General features: G+C 43.2%; 1 protein-coding gene across 1 annotated transcript in view; it reads left to right on the top strand.

Moving 5' to 3' along the window:
* Positions 1-18933, top strand: part of NAPA (NSF attachment protein alpha) — a 218850-nt gene extending 199917 nt beyond the window's left edge. The window contains exon 11 of the mRNA XM_086938646.1: positions 13550-18933. Within this exon, the coding sequence (XP_086794772.1) occupies positions 13550-13651 (102 nt within the window). The 3' untranslated portion in view covers positions 13652-18933. The remainder of the gene's footprint in view (positions 1-13549) is intronic.
* The last annotated feature ends 201 nt before the right edge of the window (positions 18934-19134 follow it).

The raw sequence follows: 19134 nt of genomic DNA, 5'->3' as shown, positions 1-19134 counted from the left end.
GATTGCAAGAAGGTTCCGCTTGGTCGGGGCTCTGTCCAGCCTATATTCAGTGTGAGTGAGACTTTACCATCTACGCCGATTGGGTCAAGTCGTGTCTTTGTCTTGGCCGCACGAGCCAGTTTTTGTGGACTGTTGGTGCCTTACCCGCAGGCGGCCATTTTCACTAGGTCTCGCGGGCCCCTCCGGGGCGCATCTTCCAGCATGGCAGCCAGGGGTGAAGCCGAGAAACGGAAGACTAAGACGCCCCTTCGTGGGGGACCGGTCCAATCCAACATTATGGACCGGTACACTCAATCGAAAGGATCCCCTGGAGTCCCTAGCCGTACCCCGGAGGACGCCAAGGAGGAACCAACCGCCCCTACTGATCTGTCCCTGCAGGACATCATGGGCGCCATTACCAACATGAAGGAGACCATCGGCCAGCAGTATGAGGCTCTCGCTCATAAAATTGACACGGTGGCCATTGATGTCACCCTGATCAGAGCCGACCTGTCCAAGACCAACGAGAAGGTGAAGTCGTTGGATCTAAAGACTTCTAGCCTCACGGCCGATGTGTCGGAACTTCAGACCGAACTTGGAAATTTAAAATCGGCCAATGACCTGATGTCCCATCGGCTGGAGGATTTTGAGAATAGGGCAAGACGCAATAACATCCGCGTCTTAGGTGTTTCGGAGAATCCCAAGACTCACTCGATTGACCTCCTGGTTGAAGATCTTGTCCTGAACCACCTTGCACCTTCTGGACTGAGCAAGTTCTTCGCAGTGGAGTGTGCCCATCGCGTTCCGGGTGGAAAGCCTAAGGCGGGCGCTCCTCCGAGGCCCATCATCGCCAAACTTTTTCATTTCAAGGATCGTGATGCTATTCTGCAGGCGTCGAGAGTGAGCGGCCCGGTGAAATTTGAGAATTCCACAGTTAACTTTTACACGGACTTTACCCAGCTCGTCCAGAGACAAAGGATGGGCTTTCAGTGAGTTAAGCGACGTCTCCGAGACTTAGAATTGAAGTACGCGATGCTTTTCCCTACCAGGCTTCGTGTGGAGTACGAGGAGCGGACATTCTTTTTTGACCGGCCGGAAAATGTGAGTGACTGGCTGGATTCCCTGCCTGGCCGGAACGACCGGACTGAGCACCCTGGTGGTGCCGAGGGTGGTGAGCCTGTACAGAAGTGATATTTCGACCCCTGATCTCCGAATACTAGACTTTGCTCATCTGGGTTCTATTTATTTTGTATACTATGTTTCTCTTATGTTCCTTTCTGGGTGGTGGGAGGGACGGGCCTCTTTCCTCCTCCAGGGTCTTTTTGTAAAGTGGGAAATGTTAGGGCGACAGGCACACTGCATGTTGGGGTGGCTTTTTAGTCTACTGCAGGGGTGCAGGGAGGGGGGAGTTGTAACGGGTGTTAGTTGGGGGGTGGGATGGGGTGTTTGTGAATGTGTTTTTCTTTCTCAAGGCGACGTATTGGTTTCTTCTATACTTCAAGTGTCCTGCTCTTTGTGGGGTGACTCATGCATCACTTGTGGGGATTGGGGGTAGTGGGTTGAGGTTAATATCTTGGAATGTCAATGGATTGGGTGATCGCATAAAACGGGGTGTGGTACTGCAATATCTGCGTCGCTTGTCTCCTGATGTGGTACTTTTGCAGGAGAAGCATTTGGTAGGAAATACGTGTCATGCTATGAATAGGTGGGGTTATCGCCTGGTCGCACACTCCGGGTTCACCACTGGTTCTAGAGGGGTGGGTATTCTGGTTCGGTCTTCTCTCCCTCTTGAGATTGATAACGTAATCCTCGACGACAGAGGGCGATATGCCGCCCTCACTGGTAGGTGGGAGGGTAAGACTCTTTCATTGCTCACTGTCTACGTTCCCCCGGGTCTCCAGACCTCTACCTTCTCAGATGTTGGCCGTGTGATGCTGGAGCTCCCTGATTGCATTCTCCTTATGGGTGGGGATTTTAATTCTGTGCTTTCTGGCAGTATGGATAGTCACCCCCCCCCAGAGATCTTTCTAATTCCCAGTCATGGCTCAGTGGGTTCTTGGACACCTTTGGTCTGGTAGACTGCTGGAGGTTAATGCATCCGACACAGAGTCAGCACACCTTTCACTCTGGGGCTCACGGGAGTCTCTCCAGACTTGACTACATCCTTATGCCCGCTGCCCAGTCTTCCTCTGTTAAGGAGATCAGACATCTGGCCCGGGGCATTTCGGATCATTCTCCATTGTGGCTCTGCATGGACACTGGGGTGAACGCTGCGGGGCGGATCGCCCCTATCAGCCCCTGGTACCTGCGTAACCCTAAGACCCGTAATAGTCTGATAAAGTCCCCATACCACTATTTCCTGGAGAACGAGGGGTCTGTCTCGTCTTCTGTGTCCCTGTGGGAGGCTTTTAAGACTGTTATTCGTGGACAGGCCCTATCTTTAATAGCTGAAGCTAAGAAAGCTAGGAATCAGGAGGTGGTGAGTCTTGAGGCGGAAATCTTGGAATTGGAGGCTGACCTAGAATCAGGCGTTACCCATGATAGACTCCACGCCCTTGGTCTGAAGCACCTAGACTACAAATCCCTTGTCACGGATGCTGCCAAGACGATGTACAGGGAGCAGCAGGATAGACTGTATGATGTTGGGGATAAGGCAGGTAAATTGATTGCGTGGCTTGACAAGAAGGAGAGAGCGAATCGTGTGGTCCCTGTGATTCAGACTTTAGATGGTGAGAGTGTGACTGACCCGAGTGAGATTGTGGAATGTTTTGCGGATTATTTTTGTGCTGTTTACTCCCAGGTGTCCGATAGAGATGAGGACGACTCCCATTCATTGCTGCGGGACATTGCGCTGCCCTGCCTTTCTGAGGAGGATCGAGAGTGCATGGAGGCTCCGTTGTCTGTAGACGAGATTGCGACCGCAATTCGTTCTCTTCGTTCGGGCAAGGCTATGGGCCCGAACGTCTTGCCTATTGAGCTGTACAAACTGCGCCCGGATAAAGTCGCACCATATCTTCGCGATATGTTTATTGAGTCAGTCGACCTTGGCACCCTCCCTTGTGACCAGCGTTTGTCAACGATCGTGGTAATTCCCAAGGAGGGTAAGCCTCTGGATCGCTGCGCATCGTACAGGCCCATCTCCCTGCTAAATGCTGAGCCTAAGGTTCTTGCCAAGGTCCTCGCCAATCGTCTGCTTACAGTGATTTGCGACCTGATCCATCCGGATCAATCCGGTTTTATTCCACATCGGAACACTGCTCTCAACTTGCGGCGCCTACATGGTGTTCTCGCGAGGGCGGGGACTCTTCCGGAGCCGGCCATCTTGGCTTCCTTTGACGCCACGATGGCCTTTGATACGATAGAATGGCCTTATCTCTGGGCCGCCCTCGCAAAATTTGGTTTTGGTTCGGAATTTGCCGGGTGGGTGAAACTTTTATATAGGGAACCGCTGGCTCAGGTGGTGGTCAACGGTCGAGTTGGGGGGTACTAGACAGGGGTGCCCGCTGTCCCCCCTGCTCTTTGCGCTTGCTCTAGAGCCTCTTGCAGCCTGGCTCCGATGGGAGTCGTCGATAAAGGGCATTCAGTGGGCCCCCGATTTTGAGGACCGAGTCTCGTTGTATGCTGACGATATTCTTTTGTATCTTACTTCCCCTCGTAAATCCCTTAACGTCCTGTTTGACGTTCTCACATCGTTCGGCAAGAATTCTGGCTTGATCATAAATTGGTCTAAATCTTGTGTATACGTTATCGCGGGCGGCCTTCCTCCATTACCTAGTAGATTTCCCAATCAGATCTCTCAATCCGGCTTCAAATATTTGGGGATTTTTATATCGTTAGATCCAGCTGCCCGCTATGAACACAACCTCCTTCCTCCTCTCCGGAGGTTGAAACTAGACGTGGTTCGGTGGCGTAGACTGCCGTTGTCGCCCCTCGGTCGTGCCGCACTTTTTAAAATGATGTCTCTGCCCCGGTTTTTATACGCACTCCAGAGTTCGTTCGTCATTCCTGCAGGCTATTTTCGGGAGGTGGAAAGTTTACAGAGACGGCTCGTTTGGGACGGCCGCCCACGTATTGCTCTTGCAAAACTAACTCTCCCCTGATATGACCGGGGCATGGCGCTCCCGGATATTGGGCCTCCCAGTTGTCCGCAATCAACCACGCAATGTATGCACCCAGCCCAAATCCGGCCTTCGAGATGGACAGGCATCAGTTGCCTGGTGGTAACTACAACAGGGCGCTCTATTCTCGGACAGCGGGGAGGAATCTAACGGGACCCACCAAGATTGCTGTGCATGTGTGGAAGGATGCAAATGCGGCCATGGGATGGAACGATCGATTGACACGAGTGGCCCCTCTGTATGCGTCCGAAAGACTGGGATGCCTCTGGACAACGAAAGGTTTTGAGAAATGGGATATGATCGGTATAAGCAGAGTGGGTGACCTTTGGGTGAAAGGCTCAGTTAAGACCTACGAGGTACTTCAGAATGAGTACGAGTTGAGTGATAGAGAGTTTTTCAGGTATGCCCAGGTCCGTCATGCCTTGACGTCGGTCTTCGCTGCCGACACTAATGTTCCCGAGTCCTCCCCACTCGAGGACCGAATACTCGATGGTCATCTGCCCGATAGTACGATTTCATTGATTTATAAGAAGTTAATCAACAATCGGGCAGATCTCCTTGTGCGTCTCAGGGAGGCCTGGACTGGAGACGGGTTGGAGTTGGATGGAGAAGACTGGCAGTCAGCACTGTCTTCCCCGAAGGAGGTCGCCATTCCAGCCCGTCTCCGTCTCGTCCAACTCAAAATTCTTCATCGGGTATATGTTACTGGTCCTCGTTTGGTTGCCATGGGCTTCTCCTCAGATGGGTTGTACAAGCGCGGGTGTGGTATGAATGCTACTTTTCTCCATATCATTTGGGAATGCCGGGAGGTGGCTGCGTATTGGAGTCGTGTGCATGAGGTAATGGAGTGTGTCACCTGGGTCGCTCTGCTGCCTGAGGCTCGGAGATGCTTGTTGAATGTGTTGAATGTGTGGGACCCGAATGATTACAACGTCGCTCAGGCCCGATGGGCAGCCCTTGGGAACATGATAGCAAAGAGGCATATCGCGCAGCTGTGGGGTTCCCAACGGCCCCCCACCGTGTCAGTATGGAAGGAGAATATGGACTGGTGTATGTTTAGAGAGAAGACTGTGTATTTGGCTAGGGGCAAGCCTAGGGCGTGGAATAAAATCTGGGGTCAATGGAACGCTTACTGAGGGAACATCTGTACACCCCCGTTTGAGGACAATCCGGACATTCCTCTATCCCCCTGATTCCTGGAAGAATCTACTCTTTTTCCTGATTTTCTGACCCCCCCACTGACTCCCCCCCCCTCCCCTGACCATCTCCATTCCTCACCTGTTTATCTATCCTGTATTGAGGGTCCCCCCCGTCGGAGCACGACTTGATCCATAATGCTCTCCGCCTTGAGTTTTGTTTGTCTGTTTTTCTTTTTGTTCTTTTCTAAAAAAACAAAAACAACTATACCCTGATTCCATCCTGTGTTGCTGAGAATTGTATCCTGTATTTTGCCGGACCTCTAGGGGATCGGTCGCTGCTTTGCGATGTTCAACGTTTTATGCTTTAGCGGCCGGCCCCTGTGGTTGTAGGCCCATATTTGTAATTATGTTGCATTGCACAATAAAGTAAAAAAAAAATGTACTTTGAACATTTAACGGCAGGCAAAATGATAGATACGAACTCGGATTCTGCACGGATAAGACGCATAAAATGGGGTCCTATTAGCCAAGAGAAATAGAACGCCTGGAAAAAGGCAACACGTATAACTAGTCCACATACGAATTGGCTGGAAATCATTTTGTCAATAGCCAATGCTATGACTGCAGGAAAACAATTGGAACACAAAGGAAAACATCGTAGCAGTGGGCCTGTCATCCTTTCAGACCTTAAAGAATTTAAAGAGTGCAAAAAGCAGTGTCGCCTGGCTGAGCAACAGTATCAGAAGAAAAAATGTTTAAGGTCCGAATTACGTTTGAAAGCAGCAAGAAGAGCGCACAAAAACACAGTCTGGGAGTTGAAACAGAGAATCATCGAAGGCAAATGGAAATGTATTTATGCGTTGCTTGCCCCCAGCAAGAGCAGAGGATTCTGGAATTACGTCAATAATCTCAATGGTAGAAGCAATACACACCATGCAATACCTGCCAAGGAATGGGCAGCCTATGCTACCAAGTTATACGTTGACCAGGAAAAATCTAGACGAAAACCAGTGGCAGCTGAAAACTATTGTCTAGAGAGAAAGGAGAATAAGGCCCTCTCTCTTAGTGAAAAAGAAACCCTGCTCACATTGAAAGGCATAAGGAAGGACGTGGCCCAGGACCGAACGGGTTACCGGGAAGTGTTTTTAATGAAGATCGTGCCTTTTGGGCACCACATATGCACTGTCTATTCAACCATTGCTTCAATACCTCAGGAGTACCAGACTCGTGGAAAGGCTCCATTCTGCAACCAATCTATAAGAAAGGCAACATTTTACAGCCTGAGAATTATAGACTAATTGCTCTACTTGACGTGGATGAAAAGGCATACGCAAAAGTCCTACTGAAATCACTAGAGGAATGGATAATAGACAACCAAATAATACCATACTACCAGACTGGATTCCGGGCGAACTCATCAACAATAGATAATGCCATAGCATTATCATACCTGGTAACTAAGGCCACAGAGGAGATTAACCCACCCCTGTACACCTGTTTTGTTGACTACAGTGCTGCCTTTGATTGTATCGACCGCAATATACTGTGGGAAAAGCTTGCAAAGTGGGGGATACCAGGGAAACTTCTGGCAGCCATCCTGTCCCTCCATACTGGCACATGGGTCCGCACGAAGCTCACACAGTCACATGCACCTGCCAAGACTTATACGAACAAAGGGTTGAAACAGGGCTGTGTGATTGCGCCAACACTGTTTAATCTATGTACCGCGGACCTGGGAGCGGCACTCTCTAAAACTAATATTTTTCCACCTACATTGGGCCACCTTAGAATACCCACCATGCAATATGCAGACGATCTTGTCATCTTGGACCATACCAGAGTAGGCATGAAAAGGGCATTGGAGACTCTTCATTTATATAACCCAGAAAACAAGCTCCAAACTAATGCAAATAAAACCAAGGTATTGGTCTTTGGACATAAACCAAAAAAATCTCTGTTAGGTTGGAACATCGGACCACTTAGTATTGCAACTGCAAATAAATATACCTATTTGGGTGTACAATTTTTAGATACCGGCAGAACAATATCTCAGGCCAAATCATTGGAGACAAAATCTGCTAAGGTCACACATGCCCTATGTAAAATCCATCAGAACCTTGTGAGTCATTCAACCGAGGGCATCCGAAGAGTAATACAAGACAAGCTATTTTCAACAATCAGCTATGGCCATCTGGCTTTCCCGGGCCTATTGGTCGATAAACTGGAGCATCTACATATTATGGCTTTTAGGAAAATCTTCAGGCTACCATTTTCGACAAGACGCACACTGATTAGACTTGAGTTTAATTTAACATCAATGGACATAGAATGTAAAAAAGACATAGTGAAGCTACATCACTGTGTGAACAAGGCTAGCCCGGGTACCCTAAGGGAAGCACTTCAAACACTCTTCATGGATCAAACTAGTCGATGGGCCAGGTACCTTGCTTCAACTAATAAAACCCTATGCCTGATAACTGATCAAATATTAAATCTGACAACAGTTAGCCTAAAAAACCTGTTAAAAAAACAGGGAAAGACCATCTCAAGGCTCCGGTACATAGATACGATCAGAGTTATTCGTGGCGCTGAGGGCCTCGTAAAATCACATGAAGCCACTCAATGCCAACCATACCTGAATGCCGGCCTGGGGAGATATGCTCTTCAAAATGTCTTGAAGACCAGGCTGCTAACCCTACCAATAAAGGACTATAGGGCTCATTGGTCAACAATACCAACTAGAAATGGAGGGTGTCGACTGTGTCAATACCATATAGAATCAGCAGAGCATATCATCTGTTGTTGCCCAGCGTTGGTAATCCTGAGGCGCAAATACTTAAGGGCAATATTTAATCTTAATAAAGTAAGAACATGCAAGGAGGCCTTAACGCACATTTATACCACAACAGTGCCAATGGAATTGGCACGTGCAGGGAAGTTCTTTGCCACTGCTGGACAGATCTTGTGTCAAACGCAAAGTCCAGATAAATAACAGCTTAACTACAATTTGTGTGTCGATGAGCATCTATAGTATCAATAGTGATGCTTCATTGATTCCTATGGTCATGAACATTGTCACCTTAATTGAACTAACAAATAAACAAAGTATTTCATGGCCACCAGTGATTCGGTACCAAGCTTGATAAGCTAAGATGATCTGACATTAGGACACCGATTGTCCAACCCGATGCATATGTATATGTTTTAACTTTCTCTTTTTCTTTTTCTTTTAAATCTCTTTGCACTTTAAATGTTTTTCTTAAAATGTTTACCTTTTATCAATTTACTGTTTTTTTTTTTATCATGATCGTAATATGCTTCGCTTTTGTAAATGATTTTAGGTAATCATACAAGTATTCATTAATATCAGAGCCGTACAAAACAAGGAAACTGCCTATATCATGGCAAAACAGCTAGAACCCCATGAAGGTTACACATGGCAAAAACATGAGATACTGTGGCATAGCAAATGTTCCAAAACCAGAAAGAGGTGGAGACTGAACACTTAAATTAAGACGCCTGGAGTCTTGTATGATAGTACGGTTCAGGACCAAACAGCTGCAAGGCCTGGACGCCGATGAAGAGTTGTATGTCCATCTCTTATTCACATTGAATTCGCAGATACATAGGCTTAGTTGCTCCATATCACAGTATTTATGAAATTCATCAGCAACTAAGGAGGTTTTGGTCTACAGAAATGTCTACCTGTGCAAGATAGAACGAACGAGTGTCCCTCCTTTTACATGCAAGAAAATGTGATGCCATTATGATAATCATAGACCATACAGAACATAGGAACTATTACTACTACATAGGACATAAGAAACTGTCCACTATGGACACATCCTCCAATTACAGGCACTCCGCCAATACAGAGAGTATGTGGATAGATCAATTAGGCATCATATGTGACACTATTTGAACATGTCAAATTGATACACATATATATATGCTCCATTATTGGGTCCAATCCCAACAAAAGTATCATATGGCACTTAGCCAACAACTTTACCCACTATCAAAGGCAAATAATAATTAAATTGTACATATATATGTAGTTATGTTCATTGGAATATCTAAACGTCTTATGCAAATTATTTATTATCTGTATAATAAGGCTCACAATATCTTTGGAATATCTGTTGTACAAAATGCAAGTCAGTAAAGTTATATAAACCAATATTAAAAACCACATATTCCAGAATGCCTCATAATGGGCAAATTGGGATGTTTATATATAAGTGCAATTAAAGTTGGACTCGCCCAACCGTGACCAAGACTTCACAGTTGAAACACATTGGTATTAGCAGAACAATTAAAGCACTTTTGTGAATGAACTCCTGGAGTGCGCCATAATTCTTTTTACTTTTAAAAATGATTACGGTTTGATTTCACCTGACATGCCGTCACCAACTGGAATCCCATTTGTTGCTCCTCCAACAAGTTCCTGGGTTTATTGTCCACAAAGTTGCTTCTTACCAGTTTGTCTTTAAATGAGCGTACTTTCCGATAGGTTATAGTAGGTCTTGGTCCCAACACAGTCCCAATATCAGGGTCCTTTTTCAGTATGTTCCAGTATTCGTTCAGGATATTCACAATACGCAGTTTCTCCTTGCTGTATGTCATTACCATTCTGATTGTGATGTCCCCTTTAGTCACATTTTTTATGTTTTGACTGTTATTGACTAGTGCTTTGGTACATGTAAGGGTTTTAGCTCGTTCTTTTCCCTCTTTGATGTCTCTCTGTATCCGTATCCCCTTTGTAGAAATGTTTGTTCTGGAACCAGGAGGGTGGCTGCGCAGGTTCCCTTCTTCCCAAAAGAAAAAAGAAAGCCCCGGGGTGTGAGGGGAGGGGAGGGGGGGGGGGGGGTCTGTGTGGCCCCACTTCTCCATATGTAACTTTGCCCGGGGCATAATTAAGTTAATGGTGGGGGGCGGGCAGTGAGCCTCCCCCCCCCCCCTCCTTTAAAAAGCCTGCCTGGCCCCTTGACCTGGCCCATTCAGGGGCTATAATGTAAATAAGCATGTGTGACGTCGCTTGTTGCTTTTTTTTTTATTTCTCATGTATTTTATATTACTGCAGATTTGCGACTCCGTCACATTCCCATAGCATTTTTTAAAGTGCTTTTTGGCCCTGTCAGGACCACAGGGTGGTCCCGGGACCACAGTTAGGGGGTCAGGGTATTCCTACCTGACCACCTTTCCTTTTTCTTTCTTTTTAAAGTTTTTTCTGGGACTTGACTGAAGCAGAGTCCCAATATTGCAGCCAAACCGATTTAAGCATGGGCGTCCCTATACATCCCAGTTTGGATTTCCCTTAATATTTCCAAAATTACCTAATGGATTTACACCAATTTACAAAAAAGGTCGCTTTATGGACTAACAGCTACCTTTCTGCTAAATATGGTGTAATTCCATTCAGCCGTTCAGGTGGTGTCTAAAATCCCTATGGGAAATTGCATGGTAAATATGTTTTGGGACCCCCGCCTTTTTTTCCGCCCTGCTAGATGGATCACCCTGAAACTTTTAAGACTGCAGCTAAAGTGATTGGCAAACTTTTTTAGAAAATTTTGTGAGGATTCGTTATACTGTGCCAGGGTTATTGCAAAACTAACAAGCATTGGTAAATGCTTTAGGTTTTGTCTGTAATTAATAAAAAGCAACGTTTTGTTGTAAGCTGTGGCTTGCCGAATAGTTATACAATATAAGTTAGAGAAAGTCTGTTAAAGTGTTATGACTTATTTATTTACAAAAAGGCAATATATTGTGCTGTTACTAGTAGCATAGTGCGGGTAAGTAATAGCAACATTTTGAAAAATGTCATGAAAGAGGAAAATAATAGAATTAATGTTGTGTTCAGAAGAGTTTTGACAACATTTGTGCCCGGTGCCACTGCACCGTTCAAATCATGCCCCTAGTTGTCTGCAAGATAACTGCATTTGTGACTGCCTGTTTAGTAGTAGCAATATTTGGTATTCAGAGGGGTTCCTAGAGCTTTCTCCCCTGGTGCTACTGCTCCATTCAAATCGTGCTCCAATTGCCTGCAAGGTAACTGCACTTGTGACTGTTTATTAAGTAGTCAAATATAGTGATATGTGGAGTTCTGGCAAATGTTAAACCTGGTGCCACTGCACCTGCAGCACCATTGAAATCATAACCATAGTGCCTACTAAATAACTGCACTTGTGACTCCCTGTTTAGTAGTGAAATTGAGCAATATTCTGCGATTAGTGAGGTCCCTAGAGCTTTTCGCCCCTGTGCCATTGCACCTGATGCACCATACAAATAAAGCCCCTTTTAACTGAAAGATAACTGCAATTGTGTCTGCCTGTACAGTTGTAAAATAAAGCAATATTAAGTGTTTAGTGGGGTGCTTAGAGCTTTTGGTCCTGGTACTGCTGCACCATTCAAATCTTGACCATATTGCCTTTTAGATAAATTCACTTGTGACCGTCCTGTTTAGTTGTAACATTTCTGTGGCTGTTACTTTGCTTTATGTTGAAAAGATAAGTAAATTGTTACTTTCAAGTATGATGCTTGAAGCTCTGTTAGGATACTCTTTCTGATGGTCTTGATAGAGGTATATACTACCTGCCCGAAATACATCAGATTGATGAATGCAGTATTTGTAAGTTTTAAATCCTTGTGTCATCTAAATCCTCTAGTCTCTCTTGGAACAATCCAATGGAGTTACTCTCTGTTCTCTCAGAACTCTTAGATGAACTGCCACATTAGCCCCGTGAAGACACTCATGGCAGAAATGAGCTATGGTATTAAGTTACCATTTGGAAGCAAAACCCTCTACGGAGTACAGTTTGAAGTAGCTGAAATTTAAAATTGAAACTGCCCTTTCCTTCAAGAGGAAAGTAAGAACGAAGGACATGTACCACAGCTAGGTTAAACTGTCTCAGTAAGAAACAGTCTTTTTCAGGGTTCTTCCCACTTTTTGACCCAATTTGAACTACTAGTTTTTCGAATCTGAGTGGACTGAGACCTGCTAACCAGACCTCGGTGCCTGTGTTCTAACACCTGACAAAGTGTATGTCATTTTGGATATCCCTAATTGACAAGTACTGACTTACTTATCAGTAGCATATTGTACAGAGGTTACCAAGGGCATGTAGGCAGAGTGTCCACCCAGGGCTACAGCACTGATTGTGCCACCCTGTGTGGGACAAAGTACAAAATGGCTCCCCAGCCTGCAACTGCAGACTGCGAAGGCAGTTGTGATACTGCCAGTTCGACTGTATCATTACCATTAATTAGTGCGCCAATGCCGGAGTAGCCAAACTAATTTTTCTTGGAAATGTTTCCAAACTTTTTGTTGACTCATGCTTGTTTGCAGTTGATATTAAAAGTGATAGAACTTTTAATAATCTGCATCTACTGAGCCCTCTGGTGGATTGAGCGCTTCAAGAACTCTAAAACCTCAAAAAATATTATCTATTTTATAAATTGGTGTTCTTTCTTTCGTGCTGTGCAGCTTTCTTATTTTGGTGTTTGGTACTGTTGAATACTTTACATAAAGTTCCTTTGTTCAAGCTTTGCTGCTTGAAGCCATAGCTACCCAGAGTTGAGGTTAATGTTGTTCAAATGAGCCTGACTGGACCAAAGACATTTTTTTGCTAGTGTATTCCACAGTTTTGCCCTACCGCCACAACATATAATACACCCAGATCCTCTGTCTCCTTTACCTAATCTTCATTTCCTAGTTCCTTTCTCCATGGTTAAACTAGATTGCTATTTCCTCATCTAGTCTTGAGTCTTTACCTCACTAGGAGACCGGAATGTACTGAATTAAAAACCGAATGTTCACTGCTTCATGCACATAAAACTACTGTTGCTTCTTTGTTAGGATGGAATGATCAATGCAGAATTTAATCCAGTTCTGGATCTGAAGACTGCAACTAGGTGTTGCTAGTACCTAATTCAGTGGTACTCCATTTATTGGCCATGGGATAATGGAAGGCTGAGTCGGCCTTATTGAAAATCAGAGTTGTGACCTGCAGTCATCAAATTTCAGCAGCAATCTTTTAAATGTTTTATTGTATTTCAACGCATTTTGATATCTTGAGTCTATCTGCCCACACACACTAATTAATAATAACACTCCGTTTATTTTAACATTACCTTCCTTCGATGTTACATTGACGAGTTTTGTGTCCCGCGCTCATAGTATGTACACAGTATATGTTGGTTTCGGATGTTTTTAAAAATGGGGATGGCAGGCAATCTTTAAATAACTTTTTCTGATTGTTTTCTTATCACTTTGGTCTGTTTCCCATGTTGGTTGTGCTGTTTGCCCTCCTCCAGGTGAAGGAGTATGACTCAATCTCCAGGCTGGACCAGTGGCTTACCACCATGCTGCTACGTATCAAGAAAACTATCCAGGGTGAGGAGGAGGACCTGCGCTAAGCCCCCGAAGGAACCACATCACTCTTTGCTGCTTTAAAAAAGAAAATGCTGCATGGATTAAGGATCTAATTGGAGGGTGGGGGTAGGGAAGGGTAGCAATCCAAGACTTAAATAAAATATATTAATACTTAATCTTCTAAAAATCCTTGAACAGCAAACCGAATAAGACCATGTTTAGCATAGGTTAGTGAGCCTGCCAGCCTTTGGTGTTTGGCATGCATGATAGATTCTAATTTCCCTGTTTATAAAACGGCCACACGTTTTTTTACGTTTAATAAGCTTCATTTCCTGTTCTCACAATTCTAGAGAGCAAAAGCTTTTGAACTTCTGGAAAAAGCTGTTTTTATTGTCAAGATAAATTCCCATATATGAGGCTCTCAGATATTGTGAAGCTGTGATTGTTTATTTTGTTTGTACGTAGGAAAGTAAGCAGGGTTTGAGAGCAAAGATAAACGGCTTTCTGAACATTTAAGAGTGAGAATTCCCTTCTTGGGATGTTGGAACGCCTTTGCCTTCTCTCTTCCCCCATATTGCAGTGGTACTTCCCATCTCCTATTAAGGAATTTGTTTTTACCCGCTTACTGCCTTTGCATGTTCGGCCGTAGCGTACAATGGACAAAAAGTTCCAAAAGTTATATTTAGTCTTTACAGTTCTTCAAGCTCTGGAAACATTATTATTTATTTACAATATAAGCCATGTGTTTTGTATACTTCTGGGCTCTGTTCCAGTGTGTTTCTAAGTACTTTTTCCTAAGGGAGTTTGAAGCTAGCCCAAGTTGACCGTTCTCGTACTCTCCGATGACCACCTGTACACAGCACTTCTTGGGTTCCTACATCATAAAATGTGTTTTTATTATCAAAGACAGACACCTGCCATCAGGTATGCACATTTCAAATGTAGATAACTTTTGCATTCACTAAGACTTCAAGTTTTTTCACAGTCTCATTTGTGGAAAGGGTTGTGACTACCATTTAGGGTTTATACCAGTCTTTCTTACAACCTAATCTGGCTGAGAGGATATTAGACTACAATGTGCATGCTGTGTTCAAAACTAGGCAGATTTGCTTAAGTGGAGCCTCTTTCCTCTACTCGGTGCTCCCTCTAATTTGGAGATCCAGTCATCTGTGTGGTGCAACGCTCCTTGTGTACTGATAAAAAAAGAAACAAGATTGAGAACATTCCTTGCAGAATTCATATCTACAATTGTGTTTATTTTTTATGTGATGCCATCATAAAGCTGTACTTTTTATGTTGAAACTGAATTTTGGTGCTTAGTGATGTTCGTCTAATTAGTAGTCTTGTTAAGGTAGAATTGTTAGATTCTCTTTAGAATTAGGATATAAAATGAGAAACCTCCCGATCTATTAGTAATCGTATCCTCTCTGGAAACTACGTACTTCTCAATAAAAGTTGAATTTATTGCTTCTTTCCCCTAGCAAAGTAAGAGGTAGACCTCGCTTGGGTTGCTGCCTGCCCTTTCATGACTGAATGGAATGGATTCCAAACTCCTCAAAGAGATATCATCAATATTTGAGGCAGGAGAAAGAGTTAGTTTGGTGTCCTGTGAGAGTTTCATCCATCAGGGTTATTTATGTATTGCCTATTAACTGATTCTGAAGAGGACCCTAACCTTATTTTGCAGATACCTCTCGGTCAGCTCTCATATTAGATTGTGGGACACAATTTTGTCAGCCTTCATTGCATCTCAGTGGAAATCTTTTAAGAAAAAGTAAGACGCAAAGCTCGTGTACATGCAGTTTGTTGCCCCACCCCAATCCTTAACAGCATTAAAAGACTTGCAAATTCATATTCCGTGAAGCATCTTGCCTCTTTAAGCTTTTGGCCTGTAACCACTTCAAGAACAAAGGTTTGAAACCGGAATGAGATTTCCTTGCAAGACAATTTATAAGTCAAACATTTGAACATAGGAACATCATAACCTTTACATCTTTTCGACTTACTAAGGGGTGGTGTAAATCCTGAATTATTTGGACGGTATTGCACACCTTTCATATATCTGCTGCTCAAGGGTTTGTGGACACCTGCCATACATAAACTTTTTTAGGGTTCAAAAGGCAGCGCTCCAACATCTTCAAAACACCAATAAATGTAATTAAAAAAAGTTCTAGAATTTTTTTAAAAATGGCAATGTTGCGTTAATGAAATGAATCACGTATCACTGTAGCCTTAGAGATGCAAATTATTTGCTCCACCTAGCCTAGCAGGTTCTTGCTGATGCAGATGAATGTAACTCGAGTAGATTTTAAAATGCCTGAGTGGCATCGCATCACAGTGTAGTTCATAAGGCACTACTGGAAAAGTAGCTAACTAAGAATAGGACTTCATGGCTAAGTTATCCCTATCTCACAGAAATGCAGCTACTGGCATTGGTGTCACAGATCTAAGGATTCACTGATAAAATGACATTTTATGTTTGCCCTTCCGTTTTTATTGTACAATGTCTGTCAATTTACTTTTCCCCTCAACCGTCTGTCTACCAGTACCTTGGCCATCTGCCATGTACTGGTTTAGCTCTTGAGACCTATTCTGACACTGCATTTGGTGTCTGTACCATTGTCAGGAAAGATGATGTGTGGTGCCTTACCCATCAATTAGAGTTTAACCGGTCATTATTTATACAGTGGGGATATAGTGGTCCTTATTTTCTTGTCAGAATTCATTATTACCTTAAATTATATATTTACTATGGGCTTATCTTGCTCATAAAGTGCATTAAAGGCATTTTAAACTTCTGAAATGAAAGATGCTGACTTCCGGGAATGTAGGGCGTGTGGTCAAGTGTGAGAGTTGCTGTTTTGTCATCAGCATCTAAAGATAAAAATAATTATGCAAACATGTAAGGTCAGTTGCCATTTTATCTCCTTGGAGATAAATTCCACAGCAATGGTCCTTTAGTTGGGGTGACTTCCAGGGTAGGGATGAAAAATATAGAGGGCCCTCACACCGTGGTGAGCCAAAATGGAGTGGTTTGAACTGGCTTCTTATGCTGATGTGCCAGGGAACGCAGAATAACCCACATTGCTTGCATGTCTGTCAGCAGTTCAGCTGGGCTAATAAAAGGCATACTTTATGTGGATTCTTCTCAAAATGCTGATCATAATTGCATGTAGGGGTACATTGTTCTTGCCTGTAAATTATGTGATATGGTATTTTTGCTTCCCATACCCTGGCCTGCTTTTAGAAACTACAATTTTATGATGAAACAAAGATAAAAACTGATTCAAAGGGAACTAGCCAATTTAATAGCATTTAATAAAAATTTGGATCATGTGAACTCTTTATAGTGCTGCTTTCCAGAAACAGTATTACAAGCCATAAATGGTCTCCGGTACTTTAGAGTTAATCATCAATTTCGGAAGATTCCTCCAAGATTGTATTTCACTGTAAGGTCCTGTGATTTCTGCATCACACCCATTACTGTAGAATATTTTATTAACATGTGAGTGCAGATATAGCTGCATAGGATGCACCATACAAGTACCCGTTGCTAATTTTGTACACACGCCATTACTAGATTTGGCAAGTCTTGGGTGGCAGGTAATAATTATTAGATTTTCCTGTTAACACCTTGAAATTGCAATTTGTTTTTATCCTGTAATGTTCTTGTTGCTAATCTTAGGTTGTAAATCACATCGCTCATTGTACCTCGTAAAGACAGTCTCACTGTTTGGCAGCACCTCGTAGGGAATCTGATCGCTTCCCAGTTCAAGACTGCCAACCCAAAGGCAATGCTGATCCACAGTTGTGGACGTCTATATCGACAGTAATATTGTCTTTGATCTGTATTATACTAATTTGAGGCCTGTTACAACATCTCCCTTTATCTTAGGTGTTACATTTTGTGAAGGGTAAATGAGCTATATTGGGAAGGCATAGATTTGAAGAACTATGTGTTTGTAACCTGTTTAATATTTTACGTGCAGTCAGACTGACATTCACAAATTAAGTATCCTACTCTATCACTCCATCACAAGAGAGAGCATGTGGGTGGTGAGGTGAAGTCTGACTTAAATTCCATTACATATGAAGATGTGAAAGCTATTATATTTAATTGAACGCATCGTTGTATTTTGTCCGCAGTGACCTTAATGTAAAGTGCATCTAAAATTATGAACGTATTTTGCATGTGTGCGAATATAGCTTTCATTTGGTACCAAACTGAATTCTGGAAATATTCTACTCAACTTTTTTTTTTCCCTACACGCGTGTTCATTAATGTATAGCATTTCCCATCACACTTCATAGGAAGATTTGACAAGCAGCACCAAAGGAAACTATATGATGATTTAATTGATTTTGGAGTAGCTTATCAGCATGAGACGGCCCACAAAACAGTATCAACTATGGAGCACTTTAGCTAGCATTCTAAAGAAGTAAATGGAAAATGGATAAGAAGTGAGAGCCAAGGTCAATTGTGCATCTGTACGCAGTGTTTTTTATTTTAAATGTCCAGCCTTTTACAATGCTAGCTTGCCTATAGCCTGCTTTGCAATTCAAGGCCTTCAGAACGGGTACTGACACATTGGATCATTTAATTCCGTTGATTAGAATATTGTTTGGAATTGTATGTGTGTGTATGGCATTGCATTTGTTTCTAACCCTGTGTACTACTAAGGATACAACAGGAAGAGGGAGTTGATAATCTCAGTGTGTCTAATATGTGTCTGTTTTGAGTGACATATGCCTTAAGCGCTTTCCAAAAACAAGAACCATTTGACCTGTATGCCTAAATGGCACACTTACAACCCATTGCATGTTATTTTGTTTCTCCAAAGGATTACATTGACTGAGGGCCTCTGTAGAAGTATATTTAATGTAATGTAATTGTTAGATAGACTTGTTTGAACTGGAATGTATGATGAACATTCCATTGCTGTCAGAGTTTAAAGTGAGATTTGTTGTCTATTAATTTTCCTTTCTAAATTCCAGCCTGTAAATAGTATGCATGTAATATTATACCCTTAAGTTAAGCATTTTTGTCTTGTCTGTTAAAGAACTTCACTGTCTCAAACTCCTTTGTTCGATCTCCATTGTAAAAACAAAAGGAATTGCCATATTTAAGCACGAGGACTAATTCTCATTTTAGCCAAAGGTCTTGTCTGTAACAAACTAAAAAGTATTTGGGGGTGTGGAGGGATTCTCTGTATATTTTACAGCTAAAGCTTTCAGTGTATTGTGAAATGATTTTGTTTGAGTCCTCCTTAAGCAGTTAATAAAGGTAATGATTGGGGAGACACCCTGACGTTTTTTCCCCTCTGCAGAAGATTTTGTGTAGCAAGGTAATTGGCGTTGGAATTTTAAAAAATGTCCTACTTTTTCACATGACCTCTACAGGGGGAGTACTGCTTTCCAGTAGTGTTTGAGGCACAGGAATTATAGATGGGACAACCCTCATCACTGTAACCTTTCACTGCCACTCCAAAACCTTCAGCTGTGTGATCATCTACAGATGTTAGCATAG

The sequence above is a fragment of the Lissotriton vulgaris genome, chromosome 9 (assembly GCF_964263255.1).
Source record: "Lissotriton vulgaris chromosome 9, aLisVul1.2, whole genome shotgun sequence".
Classification (NCBI taxonomy): Eukaryota; Metazoa; Chordata; class Amphibia; order Caudata; family Salamandridae; genus Lissotriton; species Lissotriton vulgaris.
Note: the sequence above shows the minus strand (reverse complement) of the source record. Positions and strands in the feature narration are given on the sequence as shown.